General features: G+C 40.7%; 1 protein-coding gene across 1 annotated transcript in view; it reads left to right on the forward strand.

Annotated features, from left to right (window-relative positions):
• The window catches only part of tmtc3 (transmembrane O-mannosyltransferase targeting cadherins 3), a 36,807-nt gene extending 14,935 nt beyond the window's left edge, over nucleotides 1-21,872 (forward strand). Inside the window, exons 7-14 of the mRNA XM_080002071.1 lie at nucleotides 3,124-3,376; nucleotides 5,030-5,178; nucleotides 9,773-9,893; nucleotides 10,146-10,257; nucleotides 15,711-15,814; nucleotides 16,201-16,370; nucleotides 17,530-17,756; nucleotides 19,007-21,872. Of these exons, the coding sequence (XP_079858197.1) occupies nucleotides 3,124-3,376; nucleotides 5,030-5,178; nucleotides 9,773-9,893; nucleotides 10,146-10,257; nucleotides 15,711-15,814; nucleotides 16,201-16,370; nucleotides 17,530-17,756; nucleotides 19,007-19,833 (1,963 nt within the window). The 3' untranslated portion in view covers nucleotides 19,834-21,872. The remainder of the gene's footprint in view (nucleotides 1-3,123; nucleotides 3,377-5,029; nucleotides 5,179-9,772; nucleotides 9,894-10,145; nucleotides 10,258-15,710; nucleotides 15,815-16,200; nucleotides 16,371-17,529; nucleotides 17,757-19,006) is intronic.
• Nucleotides 21,873-22,401: the final 529 nt, after the last annotated feature.

Genomic DNA, 22,401 nt, shown 5'->3' on the forward strand with positions numbered 1-22,401 from the left:
CTCATGATGTCAAAATGTGAACAGCATGATGAAGAGGACTGTTTAAATACCAATTCTAATTGAACCAGGACATTTATTGGTCGATTCATGGATCAAACACCTTTTTTGCCGTTCAGCTCCTTGTTAGAGAACAGCAAGTGGTGCAAAAAGTAATGAAACATTGAACAGTTGGACATGTGCAAAAGTTTAGAGAAGGTAAATTAAGTTCACCTGTAATGGTTATAGTGCATTTTAACAAAAAACACCCTATATATATATATATATATATATATATATATATATATATATATATATATATATATTAAGGTGCGTGTGTGTGTGTGTGAGTGAGTGAGTGAGAACCTGCTGTTGGACAGTAGAGAGAGCGAGCCGAGGGCTGCTGGTACAGGATAACAAAGTGGATATTTGGTTTCCTTTTTGGCATTAAAAAAATATATTGTTTGGCCTGGCAGGCCGATACATACTATGCTTGGGCAGATTTACAATTAAATTGTCTGTCGGCAATCAACTCCATCGGTCACAATTGACATCGATGACGGACGACTTTTGGTTTTTTATCCGCCAGGAAAACTCAGAAACTGCAAGAATCCGAGGTTTACCGCGTTCGCTTTTGAGTAAGCACTGGTGATGGGATCTCACTCCCCCGCTCTACGGTCCTGTGCAGAGGCTTTGCGAGGGGCAGGTGCTCAAAAAAATAAAATAAAAAAGGTGAACTCCTCCAGACCTCCAACCGGGCATGGACGCACGGTTCCCCGCTCACGTAACTGTGTGTTTATTTTGTTATTATTTTGTATTTATTTTAGTTGTTTCCTACATGCATGAAACCACACTTTTTTAGACACAACTGAGTTAAGGGACTGTCCCTTTTCGTCTCGTTCCAAAAACAAAAACCTGTGCATCCCCACGACGCACGTCTCCCTGTTGCTCTCCGTTGCTATGGGACATAATTTGCACATCATGTTCCGGTCTATGCTCGTTCTACCCCCTGGATAAATCATCAATCGGGGACCCCAGCGGCCAACTGGAATTTAGCATGATAGCCCAAGCCTATAACCCGCGCGCAAATTATCCACAGACCATTCAAATGTTTTTTGCTTGATTCGTGCCCGTGGTTGACTGCAGGCACCCACACACTATGTAACTGACCGTGGAGGGGCCGTGTGAATCTGTCCTAGATCCCGGCATGTATTTGTCAAGATATACTGTACCCAATGAGGTTATGGTTTCTCCGATCCTGGATATAAAATTAAAACGATCGGACAACAATCCTAATCTCGACGAAACATCCGTAACCCATAGTCGTTTAATCCGATCAGTCGGCCCGTCCCCTTAACAATAAAAAAAAATAACATGGAGAAAAACCTACTGTATGTCGAGACAGCCTTTTGAGTGGAATTTCTTTTTTTAAACCATACTGGAGTCGTCTATGCAGGAAACCATTTAGACACGAACCAAAGGCATTTGATCCCAAAGATAAAGTTCCAGGAGATAGATGCGCTAATCCTCAGCCACTAATCCAAATGCTGTCTCCAGATTTTATCATAGAATTAGTCTGATCAAAAAGTCACCGGTCCAGACGTAACAATGCCTTGTATTCAGATTATAGCAATTTGAGCTGTGATTGGTATCGATGATGATGCCCAGAAAGGTGGTCTTAGATAAGCCTGTTTGGTCTATGCAGTCCTTAGGTATGTTCCAATTTTAGGTGGGCATGCCCAACTCCAGAGACACACCAGTTTAAAGAAGAAATTCCTTGGAATGCAAGAATAAAGAAGCCCTTTAGCCACAGTTATGTAGGATGTGATTGATGGAATGTAGCTAAAATGTTATGTTGCGGATAATTTGCCTTGATAAAAATAGTATGTGCCAGTTAATATATAACATATTAGGTCATGTTTAAAATAGGTGTTCCCTTTTCGGTTGACTAGCAGAACCGCTATATATTTGTGCTAACATAGCACAAGCTGGTAACGTGTGTGCAGTAGAAAGTGATTATTATGTTCGTTTAAAGTAGCTTAATTTAAGTATGTTAACATTAATGCTCATAATTAATTAATTCTAAATATGAAATTAAAACAAATCATTATCAAGGAGTCTTAAGTCAATATTTCAGAAAGACTTGTTTAGCCAGAATGGTAAGTCCAAGAATGGGCAGTGGGGAGAGATGTGTTTATTTATAAAAATAAAAAAAATCCCTCCTGTTTTGTTTCGACATTATGTTTACATGTTTGGCTTTCGTATGCTATTTATCAGACATGTGACATGTCACAAGTGAATCTCAAGTCATTTGATCTAAGTCTCTAGCAAGTCCCAAGTCATTTTTCCATGGTCAAGTCAGGTCACCGGTTATGTAAAGTCGAGTCCTTAGTTTAGGCTAGGCAAGTCCCAGGTCAAGTCGTTTTTTCCCCCCAAAATACTGCAGTATTACCTGGAGTGTCCAGTGTCTCAAATTAAAACAGTCAGAACCAGACAGGTCCCCCCTGTACAACCTCATTTGAAAGATTCTGAAATCATCCCTGCCAATCATGACAATGCCATTCCCAGTGTGCACTCATACTCGGTAATGTCACACATTGAAAAAGTTGAACATTTTAATATTTTATATTTAATATAATATTTTAACTGAAAACATAAAATGAACCCAAACAAGTGATTCGAGTCATCATGTCAAGTCGCGAGTCTTAACTTCCAAGTCCAAGTCAAGTCTCAAATCATTCAGTCAAGTTAAGTTGCAAGTCATCAAAACAGTGACTCCGGTCGCCTCGAGTCCAAGTCACAATGACTCAAGTCCACATCTCTGCTATTTGTATATGCTAATGAGATAAAGTAAATAAATAGAGAATAGGTTTTACAAACCCCTCTACAGTAAATTCCCTTTTGAAACAATTTCTTTAAAATAGACGGGGCCCTGTTTTGAGGTGTTTTGTATTACTGTATGAGAAAGTTGTTCTCTTGCCAAATTTTGGTTTGAACAATTGTGGAGTGAATGAACCTCAATCATGGACACCCCACATATGATATTCCATTTGTAGAGGAACACACTGCTGTTACCCTCATCTGCTCTGCCGCCCACATAGCTTTTATGAGAGATTTAAACTACTGTCTCTGTCTCCTCTCCTCTAGATTTGATAACCCCGCTGCAGTCAGCCCTACTCCAGCCAGACAACTAACATTCAACTACCTACTGCCTGTCAATGCATGGCTCCTCCTAAATCCCTCAGAGCTCTGCTGCGACTGGACGATGGGAACCATCCCTCTGGTAGAATCACCCCTGGATCTCCGGAACCTAGCAACAATCACCTTCTACACTTTGCTGGGCCTGCTCGCCTACCACAGCCTACGCTACAGTCACAGCTCTGCAAAAACCGTCATCATGGTGAGGGAGTCCTGTTATCCGCACAAAGGTCTGGATGATGATGAATTCTTCCACGTGGCCAAGCCTTTTACAGTGATCATTTCTAAACATTTTCCGATAAACATGTTCCCATGTTGGGTTAATTGACAGATGAATTGTCTCACTTTGCCAGTTTACAAATAGCCAAATTTAACAAATTGTAATTAAGTTGGGGGAGTTTTTCCAGTTTGTTTTGACCATGAGCTTATTTCCTATAAGTGTTACTGCAAATACAACTTATTGTAACATATTTAACATTTAATAATATGCAAAAAAACACTTTGACTTAACGTCTGTTGTGTAACAAGCCCATGACTTTCCCAGCTCAAGGTCAGTAAACTTCCTCACAGTTTTTCTGTTATCTCTCCTTTGGGAGAAGGCAACAGCACACCAACACAGGCAATCCAATGACCTCGTTCTAGTCGCTCGATCTTTCTGCACCAAGTTTCATAACATTAGCATACTGCTTGAAACTATTTAATTAAAAAGAGTGGCAGTGTTGTCACATGCCACACATTGATGGACCCAAACACTAGCGTTTAGGGGACATGTGAGGTGTGGGTGGTTTGGTGTGGGTTGTGTTTGGTTGGATTGTTTCTGGATGGGTTCTGCTGGTTTTGCTCACATGTTTAGCCAATTGGGGGTGGTGTTGGGATTTTGTTTTTCCCAGGGAGGTTGCTGTTGCAATTCCCTGACTCTGGTGCAGCCAGCCTTATAGTGTGTTCATCAGTGGTGGCAGCTCATGCTTCTGGTCTGTGCTCGTGGTCTGCAACCTGTGTCAACTTGTGCATTTGCCGTTTGCAAATGTTGGGACTTCTGTGGACATTGTTTTCCAAGCTCAGAGCTTTTCTGGGGGTGCAGAGTTTTCGTGGCTGTGGCACTTGGGATGTAGAGCATTCCTGCGGCTGCACGGTGTTTGTAGCTGCAGGACTCGTGTGCAGATGAGGAGCCTTTCCGCAAGCTCGCAGGCATTTCTCCATATGCTAGCACCAATTAAAACACTCCCACTTACATTCGTAATCGCTACATTAATCAATGCATTTCTTACTCGGCAACAAACTTGGTAAATCGCTTACAGAAGCAAGAGCTGAAGGAATATGAAAAATGCATTCAGGCTACATCTTCTAAGATGAAAAATGAAAAGAAAGTCAAGACTTCACTAGTAGCAGTATTTTTCCATTTCTACCTTAAATCAAATGATTCAGCTAAATTCCTTGATTTAATGATTGGACAACTGTTTGATACACAATTGGGTTCATTAGAAAAACTGCTTAGACAACCCTGTATTGAGGCATTAGGAAGCCTGTGAATTGACACAGCCCACACTGTCAGATCCATAATACCTCATCAGTCCAAACATATTCATAGTCCTCTTTAAACACAGCTACACCATAATGCAATCTCAGCTTTTTGTTTTCATTGTTTATTGCACTTAAGAAATATGTCTTCCTCCTTTACAGCCCCTTGTGTATTATCTCAGCTTCAAAGTCATACATCATAATAGTAGCATTGGCAAGAATTCAGTTTAAGTGCACTCATCTCATTCAAATTTGTATTATTTTTTGTTTATTCCCTTGACCATTTAGCTAACAAACTACATTCAAAAATCGAATGTTTTTCGTCTTTCTCCCTTAGGCCCTTTCCTTGATTGTGCTGCCTTTCATTCCGGCCTCCAACCTCTTCTTTCCTGTGGGTTTTGTTGTGGCTGAGAGGGTGCTGTACGTTCCCAGTATGGGCTTCTGTGTGCTCGTGGCACACGGTTTCAGGATCGTCTCGCATAAAAGGTGAGTGCTCGTCCAAAGCGTCAAGTTTCCTCCATCACATCAGCTTGTTTCTTTGCTGTACCTTTCTGGAACTGGTTTGCAGCAGCACGTATACAGACGTGGACAAATTTGTTGGTACCCTTACAGCTCATTGAAACAATACTTCATTCCTCCTAAAAAGTGATGAAATATAAAGCTATTTTGTCATGTATACCTGCATGCCTTTTGTATGACATAGAGTAAAGCAAAGAAACTGTGAAAAGAGATAAATTATTGCCAACGAGATCAATTATATTCTAAAATTGCCTGGACAAATTTGTTGGTACCCTTCAAAGAAAATAGAAGAACCCACATTTTTCTCTAAAATAACGTGAAACTCACAAGTATTTGGCATCCATCATTGTTTATTACATATTTAATTGAAATCAGACTTGGCTTTTGAGTTTTGATTCAACAGAATATTTTACATAATAAAACAAATGAAAATTGCATGGACAAAAATTATGGGAGCCATAACCTAATATTTTGTTGCACAATCTTAAGAGGCAGTCACTGCAATCAAGCGATATCTGTAGCCCTCAATGAGACTTCTGCACCTGTCAACAGGTAGTTTGTCCCACTCTTCCTGAGCAAACCGCTCCAGCGGTCTCAGGTTTGAAGGGTGCCTTCTCCAGACTGCATGTTTCATCTCTTTCAATAGATGTTCGATAGGATTCAGATCAGGGCTCATAGTAGGCCACTTCAGAATAATCCAATAGTTGTTCTTATCCATTTTTGGTGCTTTTAGCTGTGTGTTCTGGATCATTATCATGTTGGAGGACCAATGACCTGCAACTGAGACAGAGCTTTCTGATACTGGGCAGTACATTTCGCTCCAGAATGCCTTGATAGTCTTGAGATTTCATTGTGCCCTGCACAATTTCAAGGCACCGTGCCTCTTCCATGTTTTACAGAAGGTATGGTGTTCTTTTCTTTGTAAGCTTCATTTTTTCCTCTGTGAACGTCGAGCTGATGTGACTTGCCAAAAAGCTCCAGTTTTGACTCATCTGTCCAAAGGACATTCTCCCAGAAACATTGTGGCTTGTCAATATTCATTTTAGCAAATTCCAGTCTGGATTTTTTATGTTTTTTCTTTCAAAAGTGGAGTCCACCTTCTTCCATTGAGCCCACTGTCACTCAAAAAGCAACAGATGGTGCGATCAGATACTCATGTATCTTGACCTTGACTTTCCTACCATTCTTACTATCCTTCTGTTCAATCTGGGGTGGATTTTCCTCTTGCGGCCATGTCCAGGGAAGTTGGCTTCAGTCCCATGGACCTTAAACTTCTAAATAATATTTGCAACTGTAGTCACAGGAACATCAAGCTGCTTGGAGATGGTCTCATAGCCTTTACCTTTAACATACTTGTCTATAATTTTCTTTCTGAGCTCCTCAGGCAACTCTCTCCTTTGCTTTCTCTGGTCCATGTTCAGTGTGGTGCACACGATGATACCAAACAGCAGAGTGACTACTTTTCTCCATTTAAATAGGCTGAATGACTGATTATAAGATTGAAGACATGTGTGATAGCAATTTAAGAAAACAGTTTGTTTGACATATCACTATAATTTAATTATTTATAATCCTTCTTAGGGGTACCAACAAATCTGTCCAGGCCATTTTAGAATATAATCGATCTCTTGAACAATAATTTATTGCTTTTCACAGTTTCTTTGCTTTACTCTATGACATACCAACGGCATGCAGGTATACATTATAAAATTGCTTTAATTTTCATCACTTTTCAGGAGGAATGAAGCATTGTTTTAATGAGCTCTAAGGGTACCAACAAATTTGTCCACGTCTGTATGTGTGCAGCTGAACTTACTTCTTGTCTGCTCAAGCATTTTGCATATGGAAAGTATGTTGCGACTGGGCAGTAGGGCTGAACGATTTATCAAATTTAAACACAATGTAATAGGATGCAATTTTCAAGTATATATATATATATATATATATATATATATATATATATATATATATATATATATATATATATATACACACACACACACAGTGGGGCAAAAAAGTATTTAGTCAGCCACCAAGTTCTCCCACTTAAAAAGATGAGAGAGGCCTGTAATTTTCATCATAGGTACACTTCGACTATGAGAGACAGAATGGGCGGAAAGAATCCAGGAAATCACATTGTAGGATTTTTAATTAATTAATTGGTAAATTCCTCTGTAAAATAAGTATTTGGTCACCGACAAACAAGCAAGATTTCTGGCTTTCACAAACCTGTAACTTTTTCTTTAAGAGGCTCCTCTGTCCTCCACTCGTTCCCTGTATTAATGGCACCTGTTTGAACTCGTTATCAGTATAAAAGACACCTGTCCACAACCTCAAACAGTCACACTCCAAACTCCACTATGGCCAAGACCAAAGAGCTGTCAAAGGACACCAGAAACAAAATTGTAGACCTGCACCAGGCTGGGAAGACTGAATCTGCAATAGGTAAGCAGCTTGTTGTGAAGAAATCAACTGTGGGAGCAATTATTAGAAAATGGAAGACAATACAAGACCACTGATAATCTCCCTCGATCTGGGGCTCCACGCAAGATCTCACCCCGTGGGGTCAAAATGATCACAAGAACGTTGAGCAAACATCCCAGAACCACACGGGGGGACCTAGTGAATGACCTGCAGAGAGCTGGGACCAGAGTAACAAAGGCTACCATCAGTAACACACTACGCCACCAGGGACTCAAATCCTGCAGTGCCAGACGTGTCCCCCTGCTTAAGCCAGTACATGTCCAGGCCTGTCTGAAGTTTGCTAGAGAGCATTTGGATGATCCAGAAGAGGATTGGGAGCATGTCATATGGTCAGATGAAACCAAAATATAACTTTTTGGTAAAAACTCAACTTGTCGTGTTTGGAGGAGAAAGAAAGCTGAGTTGCATCCAAAGAACACCATACCTACTGTGAAGCATGGGGGTGGAAACATCATGCTTTGGGGCTGTTTTTCTGCAAAGGGACCAGGACGACTGATCCGTGTAAAGGAAAGAATGAATGGGGCCATGTAACAGACAATGTGATTTTCTGGATTTTTTTTCTCATTTTGTCTCTCATAGTTGAGGTATACCTATGATGAAAATAACAGGCCTCTCTCATCTTTTTAAGTGGGAGAACTTGCACAATTGGTGGCTGACTAAATACTTTTTTGCCCCACTCTATATATATATATATATATATATATATATATATATATATATATATATATATATATATATATATATATATATATACATACATTTTTTTACAATTAAACCTAAATGGCAGTCAACATTGGCCAAAAATCACGTTTGAATATTCCTTCTGAAAAAACACATAAGTTCGAATGTATTAGAATACCTATTACAATTTAAAAAGCGCCAATTTGACCAACTTTGGGCTGTGTCCGCCACTTCTGGCACCTCCTCCCCCTCTGGGGAATAGAGACTGGGGGTGGGGCAGCTCCTTTCTCCGGGGTTAATTACACGATTTCATCCTTTTATTTTGCTAGGCCACTTTTTCCTTTGTTGTGAAATTTTGAAAAGCGGCTCCAAAAAGACCCTGTTGTGCAGGGCGTGTGCTTCTGGCAGAGCCCAGAAAACCTATGCAGTCCGGACAGAGACTCCTCCAGAATCTTTGTTTTTTCTTTTTATTCTTTTTTTTTTTTTATTTTACATTTTTCGATTTAATGATCATAAAGCTGTCCCCGCATTTGCAGGGACAAAAAAATAAAGCGCATAGACAAAGCTCATTCATTTGCACACACAAAAAGGATGTAATGCGGTTACATATTAAAAAGGATGTTTTTTTTACAATTCAATGGTTAAATAAATATACATTATTCATACCAATTCATGCATCAATTCATCTAATTTCATCATATCACGTAGGCCTGGCCTACAGGAAAGAGCAGTTTATATATTGACTGTAGCAAATTTTGTGTTGGTCATTCTAAAGAATGATTTATTGCTTGTGTTTAGTGAATAATACAGATGATAAAGAACTGAAAAAATAAATTGCATACAAAATCAAAATCGCAGTATTGCTCTAAAATAAATCGCAATTTGATTATTTTGCCAAATTATTCAGCCCCACTGCGCAGGAGATGGTCGTACTCTTATTTGTTTATTAAGAATTGAAAATGAAGAGGTTCAAAAATGGGGTTTATTCAATTTTGCCACTTGATTTACTAAACTTGAATCTCCATTAAACCTGCAACTGTATACAGTATTTTAACCCAAAGACAAAGAAAAATACTGTACATTATTATTATTATTATGATTATTATTATTTACTTTTAATGGAGGGTTTATTTGGACTCAAAGCAGCTGCAACTCAACTTTTTCAGTAAGTTTTGATTCAGCTTTTTTGTGTCACTGCAACTTTGATTCATATGTTGTTGTTTTTTTAAGGAGCTATACAATTTCTAGACATACAATATTTGACTGATTTAGACGAAAGATCATCCACTGATTTTCCCATAGTTATCACTTGCTCTAAAGTATTAAAACGTATGCACTTTTACAATCTTTATACGTAATCAAAAAATATAAATATTCTCCAAAATGTCCTTTTTAGACAGTTGAAAAAGATTTCCTGGTTGATGATTGGAGTGCTACTTACCACACATGCAGTCAAAACGTTTAACAGGAACTGGGATTGGGAATCTGAGTACACTCTATTCACCTCTGCACTTAAGGTAAGTCAGAAAACTAACTTGGCAAATGTTGTGAGTTTATCTTGGCTTTGCTTTAAAGTTTATCTTGAGTTGCCAGCGTATCTTGGCCCTTTTCCCATTGGAACAAAACTTTAAAACTTGAATTATTTTTGCAAAAACAAATCATATTGAAGATGATTGATGGTGACATTGACCAATCACTCTTTTATTATATCAGCCTTTGTAAAATAAACAACCCTGTTCTCATGTTTTGTCAATTGCCCTTCATGTCAGGTCAACAAGAACAATGCCAAGTTGTGGAATAATGTTGGTCACGCTCTAGAGAACCAAAACAATTATGAAAAAGCCCTGCAGTATTTCGTCCAAGCCACCCAAGTCCAGCCAGGTAAGAAATCATTACTATCTGCTTAGCGTCAAATCTACACGTATGGAACTTTTAATTATGCAGGGGTTTGGCAAGTATTTACCCGTTCACGGTGCCTAATTGCATTTCTTAATAAGATCTCCCTTGAGATTTGACGATTGGTTCTCAGATTGACTGAATAGGTTTTTGCTGAATTATTCCTACAGCATCCTCTTTGAAGTGTTCATATCTCAGTATGCATCAAAATAAATTGTGTTACAAGTTATCACCTGTCCTTATCACATGTGAAATGTGGAACTTCTTACAGAAAGAAGAAATTTCCATTCAACTATTAGGCTTGGGCTGGTATGCGATGATATTGAATATCGCCATATTTGCCGTTATATGCGAGATTTTCACAGTATCGAAATATGGCCCCACCCGTCCGTGGGACCACGGGGAGTGACGGACAGAGCTCATTCACTTGCGCGCACAGAGGGGATGTACAGTATGTGGATGTATGCGCTCAGCGGCGCAACCGCGGGGAAGCAGATGGAGGATTTGCACACGGTGGCGTGCGTGGATGGTGATTAAGTTGTAGCTCCGACGGTACCAACGATGCGCACGCTCATGATGCGTGAGCCGGCCATGGGGTTTCCCTGCGATCGCCGCACCAAAACAGTGTTTTTATTCCAGATGTAGGTTATCTTATTTTACGTCTCCTTATTGAACAAAAAAGGTGGAAAGTATGGAACTAAACCTTAACCGCATTACCGCGTAATGGGGACACTTTCTCCGTGACTCGCTCCCGATCCCCGTTGTGAGCAGAAAATAAACTTTACGAGTCATGCCCCGTTCCTTCGTGCCCTGTCCCCACACAGTTTTCAGTTGTTTTTTTGAAGGAATGAGGCAAAATGAGGGGCGCACAGAGAGCTGTGTTCGAATCACACACACAAAACTATATTCATGATTCCCTTTATTTATAGTTCCCAATTGAGATGTTGTTCCTGTGCATTTTGTAAGCTTCTATCTGTTTTATCCTGTTTTTGTATTACGTACTGACTGACTTGTGAATGAGAGACTCTTATCAGCATGCACATTACATAGTCTGGTATTAAAGGTTCACCGTCTCTCCAAAGAAAACAATTAGTGTTTTTATTGTAGATGTAGTCATTGTAGTTGAATGAAACAAAAAAAAAATGCCGTTCATAATGGGAACACTTTCTCCCTCACTCACCCCCCTCCTGTCAACGACGATGATCATATCATGTATTGTGCTATTTTGGCGGGACTAGTGCTGAACGATTTGGGAAAATAATCAAATTGTGATTTATTTATTTATTAATTTATTCATTTATTTATTCATTTATTTATTATTGTTATAAAAAAAATTTTAGGACATATATTGCAATTGCGATTCAGTATACGATTTTTTGTAAAGTTCTTTATCTTCTGTATTATTCACTAAACACAGGCAATAAATCATTCTATAGTATGAACAACACAACACTGGATACGACAACATATAAACTGCTCTTTCCTGTCGGCCAGGCCTACGTGTTGCAATGAAATAAGATGAATTGATGCATGAATCGGTATGAATAAGATGTCTTTGTTTAACTATTGAATTGTAAAAAGAAAAACCTTCAATCACAGTAGAATATTGACTGATTGATTTAACTTTTAACTAAACTTTTAAATTAACATAAAAAAAAGTGTTAGTGTGCTCAGGAACAGCTTGATGCTCATTAAATTAAGGTAAAATACAGATATAAAATACAAACAGACGCAGTCGTCTGGGGTAAGAGAGTCACAGAGAAAGTGTCATTATGCACGGTTTCATTCCATACACATTTTTTTTCACTGTTCTGGTGCTGATCGCGTGCACCCCCATCGCTGGCACACGTCGCTGACACAAGCATCTTCGGTACCTTCGGAGAGGGACGGAGGTGCGCCCCAATCACTCCCTCTCCGCACACCCCTCTCAGGATGACGCGCTAGGCAGCCGCCAATATGGCGGAACAGCCAGCCCTGGACAGCCCTGTTGGTTGTCTAATATTATATATACAGTGGGGCAAAAAAGTATTTAGTCAGCCACCAATTGTGCAAGTTCTCCCACTTAAAAAGATGAGAGAGGCCTGTAATTTTCATCATAGGTACACTTCGACTATGAGAGACAGAATGGGGGGAAAGAATCCAGGAAATCACATTGTAGGATTTTTAATTAATTAATTGGTAAATTCCTCGGTAAAATAAGTATTTGGTCACCGACAAACAAGCAAGATTTCTGTCTTTCACAGACCTGTAACTTTTTCTTTAAGAGGCTCCTCTGTCCTCCACTCGTTCCCTGTATTAATGGCACCTGTTTGAACTCGTTATCAGTATAAAAGACACCTGTCCACAACCTCAAACAGTCACACTCCAAACTCCACTATGGCCAAGACCAAAGAGCTGTCAAAGGACACCAGAAACAATATTGTAGACCTGCACCAGGCTGGGAAGACTGAATCTGCAATAGGTAAGTAGCTTGTTGTGAAGAAATCAACTGTGGGAGCAATTATTAGAAAATGGAAGACATACAAGACCACTGATAATCTCCCTCGATCTGGGGCTCCACGCAAGATCTCACCCCGTGGGGTCAAAATGATCACAAGAACGGTGAGCAAACATCCCAGAACCACACGGGGGGACCTAGTGAATGACCTGCAGAGAGCTGGGACCAAAGTAACAAAGGCTACCATCAGTAACACACTACGCCAGGGACTCAAATCCTGCAGTGCCAGACGTGTCCCCCTGCTTAAGCCAGTACATGTCCAGGCCCGTCTGAAGTTTGCTAGAGAGCATTTGGATGATCCAGAAGAGGATTGGGAGCATGTCATATGGTCAGATGAAACCAAAATATAACTTTTTGGTAAAAACTCAACTTGTCGTGTTTGGAGGAGAAAGAAAGCTGCGTTGCATCCAAAGAACACCATACCTACTGTGAAGCATGGGGGTGGAAACATCATGCTTTGGGGCTGTTTTTCTGCAAAGGGACCAGGACGACTGATCCGTGTAAAGGAAAGAATGAATGGGGCCATGTATCGTGAGATTTTGAGTGAAAACCTCCTTCCATCAGCAAGGGCATTGAAGATGAAACGTGGCTGGGTCTTTCAGCATGACAATGATCCCAAACACACCGCCCGGGCAACGAAGGAGTGGCTTCGTAAGAAGCATTTCAAGGTCCTGGAGTGGCCTAGCCAGTCTCCAGATCTCAACCTCACAGAAAATCTTTGGAGGGAGTTGAAAGTCTGTGTTGCCCAGCGACAGCCCCAAAACATCACTGCTCTAGAGGAGATCTGCATGGAGGAATGGGCCAAGATACCAGCAACAGTGTGTGAAAACCTTGTGAAGACTTACAGAAAACGTTTGACCTCTGTCATTGCAAACAAAGGGTATATAACGAAGTATTGAGATGAACTTTTGTTATTGACCAAATACTTATTTTCCACCATAATTTGCAAATAAATTCTTTAAAAATCAAACAATGTGATTTTCTGGATTCTTTTTTAGACTAGACACACCTGCCCACCCTGTAACACCACCACCACCAAAGGCTCGTCTGGTGACAGCAGTGGCTGATGCATAGCGCTCTCCTTGACGTCTCCAACATTGTTGGCGGCCATCATTTCTGCTCAACGTGAATCGACTTTGATCAGAGAACAGCACTGAGGCCACTGGCCCCTCGTTCAGCGTAAATGCTCCCTGGCCCGTGCAAGACGATGATGCCTGTTCCTGGGGGTGTGGTCAGGTACCATTGCAGGTCGTCTAGCACGCAGACCAGGCTGATGTAAACGGTTTAGAATGGTCTGACGTGACACTTGGGTGCCTCTCACCTCCCTAAATGTGCCTGGAAGTGAGTGGCATTCATCATCCGGTTCCGCAGGGCACTGTTCACAATGAAGCGCTCATCAGTGTGGGATGTGGCCAAAGGACGTCCACTTCTATGTCTTTCTGTGACTCTTCAGTCTCTCTGTATCTCTGTTGCAGCCTGCTGATGACACTCTGTGACACTAGGCTCAGTGGCCACTTCCCTCTGAGAACATCCTGTTTGAAGCCTTGCAATGGCGAGGTGCTGTTGATCAATTGTTAGGTGTCGTCTTGGTCTCATGATGTCAAAACCTGAACAGCATGATGAAGAGGGCTGTTTAAATACCAATTCTAATTGAACCAGGAAATGTATTGGTCGATTCTTGGATCAAACACCTGTTGTGAATTTTGCCGTTCAGCTCCTTGTTAGAGAACAGCAAGTTGTGCAAAAAGTACTAAAACATTGAACAGTTGGACATGTGCATTCAAAAGTTTAGAGAAGGTCAAATTAAGTTCACTTGTAAAGGTTATAGTGCATTTTAGGTTCATCCTGAAATTTCACCCGAAACCCGAATATCCCTAACTTTTTGTGAGTAGTGTGTGTGTGTGTATATATATATATATATATATATATATATATATATATATATATATATATATATATATAATTATTATTTATTTGTTTGTTTGTTTATAATTTAAAAAAAAATTGCGATTTGAAAATTGCGTTCTTTTAAATTGCCATGTCAGTTTGAATTCAATTAATCCTTCAGCCATAGGCGGGACTGCATCGCAATATAAAATTTTGGATATCGCCCAAGCCTTTCAACTATTATAAAAATGAATGTTTATGAAAACAATAACCCTATTTTGAGCCATTCAATATGTTGTGGGCTTTCTGTCAAACTGCCCCAGCGCTTAGATTTGCTATTGAAATGACCGACTTGTACAGTTTGGACTTCCAGCATTTTTGTTCTGCTCAACAATTTCCTTTGCGTGCAGGAAGTGTGTTTTCTGCTCAGGCATGAGCAGATTTGCTTTTTCACCACTCGAATGTTTCCCCAAGATTGACTATGTAAACACATTAACCCTAATGAGGATTTCCTGGTTTTCACATATCACACATCACATATCAGATTTCTTTGCTGAAGTGATTGCTTTAAACACTTTTTATCACTTCTTCCCTCAAACTCAAATTATTGTATTCAGTTCCCAGCTTGAAGCTGATGGCATTCCTCTAGAAGCAGTTTTTTCTTTTTGGGTTCTTATCTAAGTTGGAAACATGGACTTTAATGTGATAAAACAAGCACGATAATGTGATTGAATATGACAAATATTGGAAAATGTAGGAAATTTACTTTTTTGATGTGGATATTTCCAATACAAACAAACACCAGTGGAAGTAATGAAATAGATGGAAAATAATTAAAGCCAAAGAATTAAATATGAACAAATGCGAACATGGAATAGACATGTCTTAACTCACTTTTTAATAGCTCCCTCTTTGACTCCATCGCTTGACTTGGTCTTCCACGACACTGAGCTTCTCTTTAAATGTATCCACTGCCACAGTGCGGGGTTTTTGTTTTTTTTTTTTGTTTGTTTTTTGTGCATCGCTTCTATTTTCCTACATTGTGTTTCTCCAGATGACATTGGTGCCCATATGAACGTGGGGAGGACTTACAAGAACCTGAACAAGTCTAAAGAGGCTGAGGATGCTTACTTGATCGCCAAATCTCTGATGCCACAGGTATTTTTGTCTTTCAGCCCAAGTATGTCTGAAAGCAGGTTCATTTTTCAGCTGACCAACATGTGCCTTTTTGGATACAATCCTATTATCGAATATCAGCCCAATATCATGGTCGATATTAAGAGCCATATCAAACATGTAAGGTATTAAAGAAAAGTTTCTTCCTGCTTTTTTTAAGCTGTTGATGATGTTTAAATAGATGTTTAAACATCTTTTTGAACAAAACATCTTAAAGATTAGAGGGTTGATATTCATCATATTTTGTGGGCAGATTCTCAATGTCTCAAACAAGGAATCGTTGCCTTCAAGCAGCAATACAGTGCTCTGCAGAGGTCTGTGCTGTACTTGGTGCTAGGAGTCTATCACATGCCTCCCCTTTCTTTCAGGTGATCCCTGGTAAGAAGTATGCCACACGCGTGGCACCCAACCACCTGAATGTGTACATCAATCTGGCTAATCTGATCCGGACCAACGACTCTCGGCTGGAAGAAGCCGACCAGCTCTACCGACAAGCAATCAGCATGAGACCGGACTTCAAGCAGGCCTACATCAGCAGGCAAGTGTTTATTCAAGATTCAAGATTCAAGGTTTAGGTTTAGGTTTAGGTTTTCTTTTTTTGGGGGGAGAATCTTTCTCAAGTCTAAATGTAAGTCCCACGTTAGATAATGTTCTTTAAACACAACCGAATGACTAGTTTATACTCACGGTCCACATGGTAACAATGGCCTTCTAAGTTGACCTTTGAGGGTTAACTTGTTCACTCAATTAAGTTTGATTGAATGGCCCTGTTTAACATTTTGACTGAAATGTTTGATCTTAAGATAATACTTTTCTTCTGCTGAGTTTAGTCATTGTAACTCATACTTGAGTGATTGAACACTTTTGCTTGTAATGTGATACACTATTGGAAATACAATGCTACTTCTGCTTGTTGTGCTGTGGGCATAGTTTATTCTGGTGTGAGCACGAACACCACATGAACAGCTCACATTTGTATTGAAGTGTTCCAGCAAATAATGAGCACATGAAGACAGTGTTGGACCCAATGAGCCTTAAATATTATTATTTAACTGTAAGAAATCATTAATGTGTATTACAAAGCTCTTTCAAATGAGATTGATATGAGTGAATGAAGTTATGCACAGTCTACTTCCCAGTCACTTGACATTGAAGAGTGACGTTTTTCTGTAGATTCCATGTTGCCACATACAGAATTTTCTGTAAATAACTCAAATCAAACTCACCAGATCAGTCTTTCTCCTTTGACCTTTACCCCTGGGCCAAGGGTATAGCCTGAGATGTTTAATTTTAGAAATGTTTTACTTTATGGCACACGGCCCTTTCTTTGGTTTTTCCACTCTGCCGCTTGAGCCTCTCTTACAAATGGTGGTAACTGGGCATGAAAAGTAAATGCAAATCTATTTTCTGCCGGGATTAGGCATCAGTGGAAATTGTGAAAGTGCAAGTGTATTAAATGGTGTTGGCAACGCAAACAGTGATTTAACGGACACCTCAAATCACAGCTTGTGCTTCTGTGTGGATTTTGCATGTTCTCAGGTTCTCTGTCCCGTGTTTCCTCCAAAGACATAGCGGTTGATTAAACATCCAAAATTGGCTTCAGGTGTAAGTGGTAGGAAATGGATGGACAGACAGTAAAAAAATGTTTTTTATTGATGGTGTTTCATGTTCCCTCCGTGTGTTCCACGCCAACCCAGAGGGGAGCTCCTGTTGAAGATGAACAAGCCCTCGAAGGCGCGGAACGCTTATCTCCGAGCCCTGCAGCTGGACCGCACAAACCCCGACCTCTGGTACAACCTTGCCATCGTCAGCATTGAAATGAAGGAGCCCTCGGAGGCCCTGAAGAACTTCAACCAAGCTCTGGAGCTCAACCCGCGCCACAAGCTGGCCCTCTTTAACTCCGCCCTGCTCATGCAAGAGTCCGGTGAGGCCGAACACGTTCAAATCGCAGCCAGCTAGCATGACACAACAAACACATTGATCGTGTGAAAACCACCATCATAATAGCTAACGACTCACAATACCTACTATCAGTGTCTGAGTCATTGACACTTTAATGGTAGATATGAAGAGGAAACGGCCCGTCTTCCCACCCTACCTCTGGGGTGTGACGAGGCTCTGAGAAAATATTACTTTCATTCATCTCATGGTAAGCCCCCTGAACACAGGCCAAGGTTCTGATTGTCATGTGTGGTTGGAGCTGTGCGTATTTCAAAGCTTATTCAGCCATTTTATTCACAGACTGTGTCGCTGTTGCTTCAATGTGACTCTCCGCCCATGTTCCTGCGCTTTTTTAAATGTTGTTGCCATGCTCATGCACCTATTGCCAGTGGCACATTCTTTTCGCAGGTTAACCTCACCCATGCACACACCGTGTAAAAAGGGGATAATTTATTGTGGAATCAAATGTCAACAATCAAAGTCGGTTCACTAGGATCCATCAAATGTTAGTTGACAACTGTAAACAAATTTAAGAAAAGGGAAGGTGAGTCATTTTAAGTGAGGGTTAAACTGTTTTGTATTATTTTGTTTTAATTACCCTTACCTCAACATGAACTCATGACAAGTCAGCAGCAGTTGACAGTTTGTGTGTAATGTTGTGTCATGCCCTTTTTGGCGGTTTCATCAACTAGAGATCAAGTTCTGTACATGTTTTTGGTATCCAAAATTTGGCACTAATTAGTGGCATATTACGGCATAAATAAATACTAATAAGCCTTTAATTTGTATATTTTTTGCATTTCACTCATAACTTGAAAGCCTTCGATAATGTCCTTGTTAGCCATAATCAAAAGTAATCAGTAATCAATAAGGGAATAACTGGATACTTGTTGAAATCCTCACTACGCTGTCTCAGTATGGGAATGAGAATACAACATTAGAACCATAACAGCTAGCTAAATAGTGTATTTATTCTGACAAAGTGCCATTGGTGCATCCGGATGTCGGAGAGTTGAGAAGTGGCACATTCTATTTTCTTTGTCAAATGAGGTACTGATCCACCATCATCTTTGGGAACTCCTTGGGTGGAAAATAATATTGTTACACGAACACAGATGGGGGGTAAATGGAAACATATCTGCCATGTTACTCTTGCAAGTGTGATTCAACAATCCACTCCCTCAGTGCTCGATTAACGGCGATTTCCTGGTCTTCCTCTGGTCCCTGTGGCAGGTGAGGCCAAGTTCCGCTCCGAGGCAAACCGGCGTTTCCTCTCCTATGTGGAAGAGGAGCCCGACGATGCCAACGGATACTTCAACCTGGGCATGCTGGCCATGGACGCCAACGAAAACCCAGAGGCCGAGCGCTGGATGCAGAAGGCCATTGCTCTTCAGGCTGGTTTCCGCAGCGCCCTGTTCAACCTGGCGTTGCTCTACTCTCAGTCCAAACGTGAACTGGAGGCGCTGCCTGTGTTGGACGAGTTGCTGCTCCACCATCCAGAGCACGTCAAGGGCTTGATCCTGAAAGGCGACATCCTGATGAACCACAAGAAGGACACGCACGGTGCCAAGGCCTGCTTTGAGCGCATCTTGCACATGGACCCCACCAACGTACAAGGCAAGCACAACCTGTGCGTGGTCTACTTCGAGGAGCGCGACCTTCCGCGCGCCGCTCGCTGCCTGGAGGAGACCCTGGCCCTCGCCCCCAACGAGGAGTATGTGCGTCGCCACTTGAACATCGTGCGTGGCAAAATGGCAGCCATGAGCGCTGCAGGGCAGCCACTGAGCTCAGAAGAGGGTGCTAAAGAGCCAGCTGAGCAAGAGCAAGAGCAGGGGAGGGGTGGGATGGAGAGGCTGCTGGAGGAAGCTTCCACTGGCAGCGACAAGAATGCACGGAAATCCTCTGCAGCCGGGCTCAGAGCTGAGGGCGAGGACCAATCAGAGGCTCTGGAGAGCAGCCAGGCAGACAAGTCCACTAAAGAAATTAAAGACATAGAGAAGAAGAGGGCGGCCGCCCTGAAGAGACTAGAGGAGATTGAGCGCATATTAAGCGGTGATTGACGTGGATGTGATCTATAGCGGGACTACTTTTATAGAGCTCTTTAATGCTCCGAGATCAGACTGCAGTGAAACGTGTATTCTTTAATCCATTTTTATTTTATTTTTTCATGATTTACGGTTTGTTTGTATTTACTGGCCACTTTGCTTGGCTCTGTGTAGCAGATCCGAGCAAAGTGAAACACAAACATGAAAAAAAAATGGATTCTGGATATATTTACACAGCACATGAATAACAATAAAATAAAAGCACAAAATCGTTTGGGAGAAATTATTTAAATGTTATCACTCACATCTTTAGAGGGCAATGTGTGTGCTTCATCTGATTGTCAATCTACATATCCTAGACCGCAGTCGTTATTTATGTTGTTTTTCCATGTGAAGGCATTGTTTATCACTGGATATTTGTTGAGGTGTGACTCACTCCTGTGCATAGTTATTGTTTTAGAAAATGGAATGATTGTATCACGGACAATTAGAGGAAATGACGTGTTCCCTCTGCTTCCTTCAAGACAGGATTACACCTACGTATGTGTGCATCTCAAAATAACCCAGCCCACATGAAAGTCACACAAGACCCACAAAACATGCATGCCAGGCTTATTTTAGCTTTATTTTTATTTTTTTGTAAAAAGAAAAATATATAAATATACATTTTTTTCCCCCCCATTGGTTTGTAAAGAACCAGATTGCTGATTTTCGATACCAAGACGTTGTCGTCCCCCGGCCTCGGGCCTCATCATGTGCTGTTCCTTATTTGCCAGATCTCCCTTCGCCCCTTAGCGCCAATTTCACAGTGTGCTTGCACAAAACAGCTCCTGTCATCTCGCCGCTCTGCGAGGCGCTGACCCTATTCTAGCGTGTTGACTCACTCTTAGCACACATCGCATGCCCTGGCTCACATTCTAATGAGATATTTTGGGGGTTTTCCACCGTCTCAAATTGTTGATTCCCTGCTACTGCTATATACACTCTCACTCACTTCCTTGAGCATCTAAGCTGTGATGACAGAATACTTTATGGATTTTGACTATCTGGAAGGAATTTTGAAGATCTGAAATTTGCCGCAGTTGTGTTCCGAGACACGTTCAGTCATCACAGTTGCAAACTCAAACGTAAAATTGCTACCTCTCCCTACTTTAGACCTTTCCTCTCACTAACCTTCACAACACCTCACACCGCATTCTTGCGGTGAGTGACACCTCATCAAGAGCTCCTTTTATCAGGAGGTATACAGAGGAGGCACTTGCAGAACAAGCAGGCCGTGCCCGGTTCTGTCACAGAAGAATTGACAGAACGAAGGTTTTAACCTAAAAGACTTAAGTTAATACTATACAGTGATGACACTATGACATAAAATTGGTTTGGGGTTTTGAATTTGTGTGTGTGCCTGTTTTTCTTTCTGGCTTGAGCAAGGCTGTCAAATCAATGTTAAATCAATCACAGTCATTACACAGCAAGTTAAACAACAGATATATTGTTTTCTCCTCACTTGTTATGCGCTGATGAACTGAACTTATAACCCCCTCCCCCACCCCCCCATCGTGGTGCAATAATTTTGTTGTGGGCTGGTGGACTTAGCGGGACTGTGGAAATATCTTGTTACATGTACAGTTAGGTTACATGTACAATTGCTTTTTTTATATCCTCTATTTTTTTGGTTTGTTTTGGTTTGTAGGTTACATGTACGATTGCTTTTTTTATATCTAATATTTTTATGGCTTGTTTTATTGCACTGCAAACAAATATTCTACTTGACCACTGATAGTATACATTAAATTTAAGGTACAATTTTGTGTATACTTTTTTTCAATTTGTGAGATGGCTTTTGCTCTCAACTAACCCGTATACAACCATCTGCCACATCCAAATGGGTACTTTATTTTAACAAGGCATCAATTTTGCATATCCTATGTCTCACTGACTTGCTCAATGATCCTTTTTATTGATGGTTGTCCAATTTGACAAATGTTTTTTTTATGCAATAACCAGTTGGGTGGTGGGGGGTTAACATGGTTAATAAAAAGGCAAATTACAACTCATTCCTTTGTGTTATTTTGGCCCTTAACTATGCTTGGAAGGTTGGCTATCAAAATATTTAAAGCCATTATGGAGATTCATACACCTCTCCTCTGGCAGTTTGGCCCACTTTTTTTTGTAAATTGCTCCAGTTCTCTTACTTGAAGATGCCTTCTTCCAGACTTGTTTTCAGATCTCTCTCCTCTTTTGATGTGGATCTGTAGCTGCCCATTGTCCTGATGGAAGAACAGAGACCTTCGACGGAGACACAACATCCAGAGACTGGAGTCAATATTTCTCTACAGAATACCTTGGTAATCTTCTTATTTTATGATGCCATGCACAGATTCAAGGCACCTAGCATCAGAGGCGGCAAAGCAACCCCAAAACATCACTGAACCTCCTCCATTTATGACCTTGGAGAGAGTTTCTTTCTTTGAAGGCTTCATGTGATTTACCAGAAAGCTCTAATTTGGAATTTGTCCATAGGACATTGTTCCAGAGGATTTCAAGTTTTTTAGGTTAGATTTCGCAAACTTTGGCCGGGCTTTC

Source organism: Zeus faber (genome assembly GCF_960531495.2).
Source record: "Zeus faber genome assembly, chromosome: 6".
In the NCBI taxonomy this organism is placed as follows: domain Eukaryota; kingdom Metazoa; phylum Chordata; class Actinopteri; order Zeiformes; family Zeidae; genus Zeus; species Zeus faber.